Source organism: Cyphomyrmex costatus, unplaced genomic scaffold, assembly GCF_001594065.2.
Source record: "Cyphomyrmex costatus isolate MS0001 unplaced genomic scaffold, Ccosl1.0 scaffold133, whole genome shotgun sequence".
Lineage (NCBI taxonomy): Eukaryota > Metazoa > Arthropoda > Insecta > Hymenoptera > Formicidae > Cyphomyrmex > Cyphomyrmex costatus.
The window spans coordinates 95798-101797 of NW_017275315.1; the positions used below are offsets into that span (position 1 = coordinate 95798).

The window sequence follows — 6000 nt, forward strand, 5'->3', positions numbered from 1 at the left end:
AGGAACGGACCAATTGATTTACCTTACAATAACATACGTTCGATAAAAATGATCATACGTAAGTACTATAAGTACACGATTGATTTTTTTTTACATTGGACATCTAGTTTTACGTCTTGTTTAAAGTTGTAAATGGGTACATCAATTGATCCCAAGTATAATATCTATAATATATATAAAATTTGCATTGTTTTGAATAATTATTTATGTTACAATGACACAAAAGAAAAAAAAATTATCAGGGGAAGAATCCAATCTAGTGTAAGAGAAAATAAGCTGCCGAAGAAGACCTGTTAAAAAATTATCAGTAATAAATTTTGCATCTCATACACTAGGATCCATGTTATACATTGATATCATTAATTATATTTATATATGTATGTGCATCCATATATCGATGTAACCATACTGATATTTTCGCCGTATTATTTTACTGAATTACAAAATGAAATTAACAATAATCATGTTTTTATTTCTTCGCGGCTCTGAATGATAAATTCACTTATGGCTTTAGAAATGGATAACTTTTGTTACATCTTAATTTTGATTGTAAATGACATTAAATATCTTCAAAAGAACTTATAATGAAATTTATACGTGTATAATGCTACAGCCATAAATGTTATTTTAGTTTATAATTTTCTTAAAGATCTCTCTTTTGCTATCATCTTTCATAAAAGAAAATAAAACTTTCCAGATGAAATTGGTTAAATATAAACTTATTATTTAAATGGAAAGTATATCGGGGATACAAAACTAATCGATTCTGATACTGTATCTGTGCTCGTATGACTGAAATTGTAAATAGTACATGAAACTCAATTTTAAAGACACGAAATATACATAGATGGTACTCTTTTACTTATTTCTTTATTAGTCATTTAATTGAAAGACCAATATCGGATGTTGAAAGTGTTTAAATGATAAAATGAAAGCAAGAGGACATTTTTAAATTCCAATAGTTAAGCATATACTCTGCGCTTGTAGTAATATCGTAGTTGAAGTGAATATTCCCTAGTTCCTTCGACGTACTGTAAAATCTTTCTTCATTTCGTGTTTTTCTTCTATAGCTATTTATAATAATAGAGAACATACAAAGTACTGAAAAAAAAAAAAACAATAATTTATATACTGCATAATTCTTTCCTCCTCTTTTTTGTATATAAAGTTTTTTCTTCGTATAAATATTAAAAATTAGCGTGTAATATTATCACACATATGCTTTGTCGATAATTTAGTGAATATGGGTAATAATATCAGGTAATGTTAATCATTTACTATTAATTACCTTTTTCACATGATGATAGGCTAATGTGAGGAAATATGTGTAAATACATTTTATTATGGCAAAAACTGAGTTTTTTGTGTATGTTTTTAACTACGATCTATCATATTCCACACATCAGCAAATAATGAGGCGATATATATATGTATAAAAATATGGTTTATTTTTCACACAGCTGTAGATGCACAGGATAATGAGAGATTATAAACATTTCCATATCATCTTTTATCAATACAAAAAAAAACCACGGAGTGATAATTATTGACGATTATAATCGAAAATTGTAGAGGTAGTTGTGAGAGTAAACGTTTTTATTATGATTAGATTATTTTTTGTTCCGCGCATGTAAGACAGAAGGCACATCGAAATTGCAAAACAACTTTGTTTCTCAAACAAAAATAATATACATTTTTTTAAATTTGAAACGAAAACATATGCTGTAAACGCTTCGCAATGAATCCGCATGTCGATTAATTGAATCCTGTGCATATGATATGCAGTTTTCCGATAGAAAATGTTAATAAATACAAGAAAACATGAGAAAACAACTGAAAACAATGTAACATTATCGACGATATGTTGGTGGGACATTCATAAGCTTTATCTTATGGCTAGTATTATGTCTAAAAATTATTTAATAGTATTTTGAACGGTATTAAACTGAGATTATTGTCATGTACGATTATGGACGGTTGTTTAATTATAATGTTGATGAGCCCAACACTGCGAGCAATAATATTGGTTTTCTGGTGATCCAAAGAATTGGCAGTGTTCATTGCGGCACTCCTTCACGGTGCCCTGTACAAACGAAAACTTTTAATTAACAGAATTTATTCCTTTCGAAAATTATTTGACATACCTTTAAATGGTCACTACTATTCCAAGTCTCTGGCCCCGTATTATTTGGTAGAGTTGTATCAATAAAAAATGTAGATCTGTGAAAAAAAAATGTTAATTTATTCTATAATTATATTGTATATAGCAAAGAAAGTTTAGATTCTGGAATTATACCTCGAAAGATAAAGAGTAGGATCTTTATTTGTGTTAGTAGGTATTAGTTTGTTAACGCTCGCATGACTACTGCGATCACTGGCAGCGTAAAATTTGGATTTTCCGGCACCGTAATTTAGTTGACCACCTGTGTCCAACTGATAATGTTGTAGAAATCTGCAACATATAGATACAGTAAACTGTAAATCTATTATATAACTATGATCCACGCTTTTCTGATCTATTGAATAATCAAAATTGAAATACCTCGCATGGGCACACTCAAGATAATTTTGAAGCATTTGATCCACGTACTGATGACGTCTACTTTTTATTCTCACACACAACAAGCCTTCTGTCGAAATTCCACCGTTTGTGGAAGGCGGGCTCTTTGGCCTTTTATTTGTCATAGACAATATTTTTTTACTGACAGATTTACCGATAGAACTGAATTGTTTCGCGACCTCTAACAATTGCTTCGCGGTTTTTGACAAATAACCATCCGTATCAGAAAGCCTGTCAATATCTTCGGACGTGAAACTTTGATACTCGCAATCTAAATACTGTCGCAACAAAGCCTCCATCTGCATACAAATAATAAAATGATTTCGTTACCAATAATTTAATACTTTGTTAATAAAATGCTGAATATATGCAACGAGATTTACTTACGGTATCCTGTGTACATGTTAACAATTCTCGTGAACCATCAACCCAATCCCAATCAGGGCCAGGATCCACGGCAAATAAAACTGATAACATTTTGCCTGTGTCTGGATCCACTAATGGTATACTAACTCCTTCGCCGCAAGCGCTGCCATAATCGTGACAGCCATCTACAGTTACAAGTGGGGAGAAGTGAGCAGAATGATATGCCAAGAGTAAGGGTGTTCTATGACAATGCGAAGGCGGTACTTCCAAAGGTAAATACACTCCACCGAATGGGATCGGTGCTAAAGCTACTCCATCCGCGTCTTTCAACATAGTTTCTGCTATAACTATTATAGGCCTTCTTAAGACATGAGCCAAGGTTAACACGTGTATCTGAAATTAAAGTATAGATTGCATATCTAAAATAAAAATTTGTAGCCAAAGAAAACCGTAATATTCACTTCTTCAAGACTCTGGTAAGAGGCAGCAGTCTGATTTCTGATTGTAGGAGATGCCATATCCACTATACTTTGCCATTCCGATGACCATTCCGCTTCCGTGTATGATAATCCAGCCGCTTCATTTAGACTAGTTTGTCTCCACTTCCATCGTCTAATAATTACGGTATTAGATAAATAGATGTCTCAAAGATTTACCTCTTTTAAAATTAATATTTTCTCATTTCATACCTAAAAAGTGCATGTCTGTATTCTCCTTTGGTTAAAGTATTATGCAATGCCTCTCGCAGAGTAAGTAATCTATCATGAAAGCCCCACATTCCCAACGATGCAGCGTGAAGTAGACAATTGCCATCTCCAGATGTTGCTAGTGGCCAAAGAATTCTAGTGCTTCCACTTTTATACCACCAGTTTAAACGACCTGCAGCTTCTAAAGAATTTAGGCATCCATTCTCTATCAGATCTTTCTCCAAAAACTTACGAAAATTATCTAGATGTAAAATATCAATAAAAAAATTAGTTAAATGTTAATAAAAAAAATAATTCGGATACACATTTTGCGCTCGAACAAAAAATGATACCTGGGTACACAGACAAGTCCGGCAATGAAAATGTGAATTCTGGTGTATCGAGTGTTTCTAAGGCTGCCAATTGTAAACGAGCATAGGAAACAATTGCTGCATTTTCAGTTGCACGGGAGATGCCTCTAGCCAGTTTTTTGGTAGTACCCATAGTACTGTCCAAGCCATTATCAGGAGGGCTCTCGCTCTCCAAGCCATCGTACATAGATAAACCAATACTCATAACACAGCTGTCCTATCAATCAACACAAAAAAAGATATTACCTTAAGAATGAGTCATCAGTCATTAGTCACAGTCTGTCATCTTGGATAAAGAATGAATTGATCTATTGCACACATAATTAAATTAGACAGTTCATTCCGAAGCATTCCAATACTATTACAAATTGATTATAACATTCTTGCAAACTATCAAGCCAATTAAATAATCAGAAAACCTATAAAATTTCAGATTAATCTCAAAATGTATTTAATCAATTCTGAGCACACTTCTCGATGACGTATCGCATTTATCAATTTCTTTTTTTAAAGGGAACAAGTAAATAAAAATAGAAATGTTTAGCTGTTATAATTTTCGACATTAAATTTTGACAGTTGTATTATCCATGCAATCTGATTAAATCTTCTCAGAAACAGATAAAACCATATTATAGAGTCTACCTCTCGGATTGATAAAAGTGACAGTTTTTGGTTATTCTAAGCCATGCCATAAACAAACGATGCGGCCACGGCGACAAAACGCATTTGTGCAAGGTCATAATAGAGATTCGTAACCGGCCGCGATTACCCGCGAATGTCAGCCGAGTAATCGCGCGCCGCTATGTACATGTATTGTACGTGCACACATATATATGTATACATACGTATGCAGGCGGTCTACAAAAATAGGACAAGGTTTCGCAGCGGCCACAATCTTCGGTAAAAAAAAAAGAAAGAAATACGCAACGCGTGAAAATCGATCGCGGCGCACACCGGAGGCACGACACTTTTCCCGGAGACGAAAATATACGACTTTCGCTCTCGTTCGATAGTCGTCTGCGCGTAAACATCTGCGTGAGAGTCTCTTCTCTCGTCCCTCGACACGGGATGTCCGAGACGAGAGATATTTCCACCATGCGAGAGAGGTAGGAAGGGGAAAGAGGACAAGCGGAGGAAGAGCGAGAAAGAAGTAGGAAGAACGGAATCGCGGATATACGAACCTTGGGCCGCTCGTAATCAAATTAGCTCGCGGACACGACGCAGTAGCGCGGCTGCCGATGTCCCAGTTGATGTCCCGACCTTATCCTTCTCATATTTCGCCCAGGCGATCCCCTACGAAGCCCGTCGCGATCACTCGGCGATATATGACAGACCGTGTACGCGCGCGCGAAGCGCCGCGTGTCAAGCGAATATATAACTTCGATCTCGCGGGATCACAGCGAGTATAAACACGGCGACATAACCTACGGTTTCGTGGGGGATACGCAGGTGCGACGACGTAAGTGGGAGGCTCCGCGAGCACCGACTGCGCGAAGGAATCCACACGAGCGGCGGCGCTCGCACGGTAATTGCACGCGCACGGTGAAACTTTAAACGGGTCACATGTCTCAACGTCGCGTGACCGGCCAGGCGCCGTGTACGCGTGCGCGTCACGCTAGCGTGCCTCGAGCGATTCGCGCGAATTTTCTACGCTTCAGTGAAAGTTGAACAAAAAAAAACAAAAAGGCAAAAAAGAGAATGGGTCGCGTTCGTAGAACGTAGAATGGAAATACTCGGGCGCTCGTACAAATACACGACAAATACGCGAAATCATGTGTCGAGATATCGACAGATAAGGCACGACAAGTGCATGTGACTCATTCGTTTATTTGTATTTGAATGCTATATTTAGAAGAGTATATTTTCAACTGTCGCACTTATGAGGTAATATTAAATAATACCGATGCCCCCCGTGGAGTATTTTATCGCGGCTTACGCGGTGAAAGAAAGACGGTGTATAACGTTCTCTCGACTACTCAGTGTGACGGGCATTGTGATTAAAGTGAGAACAGTCAGA

At 36.4% G+C, this 6000-nt stretch overlaps 1 protein-coding gene across 1 annotated transcript; it reads right to left on the reverse strand.

Annotated features, from left to right (window-relative positions):
* Positions 1 to 1542: 1542 nt before the first annotated feature.
* Positions 1543 to 5436, reverse strand: LOC108782708 (OTU domain-containing protein 7B). Its single transcript, XM_018551038.1, has 9 exons — positions 5165 to 5436; positions 3966 to 4200; positions 3616 to 3874; positions 3388 to 3538; positions 2948 to 3319; positions 2543 to 2859; positions 2297 to 2452; positions 2145 to 2220; positions 1543 to 2083 (listed from the first exon to the last, which is right to left on the reverse strand). Exons 2-9 carry the CDS (start codon positions 4186 to 4188, stop codon positions 1982 to 1984), a joined length of 1656 nt encoding a protein of 551 aa, XP_018406540.1. The 5' UTR covers positions 4189 to 4200; positions 5165 to 5436; the 3' UTR covers positions 1543 to 1981.
* Between the last annotated feature and the right edge of the window lie 564 nt (positions 5437 to 6000).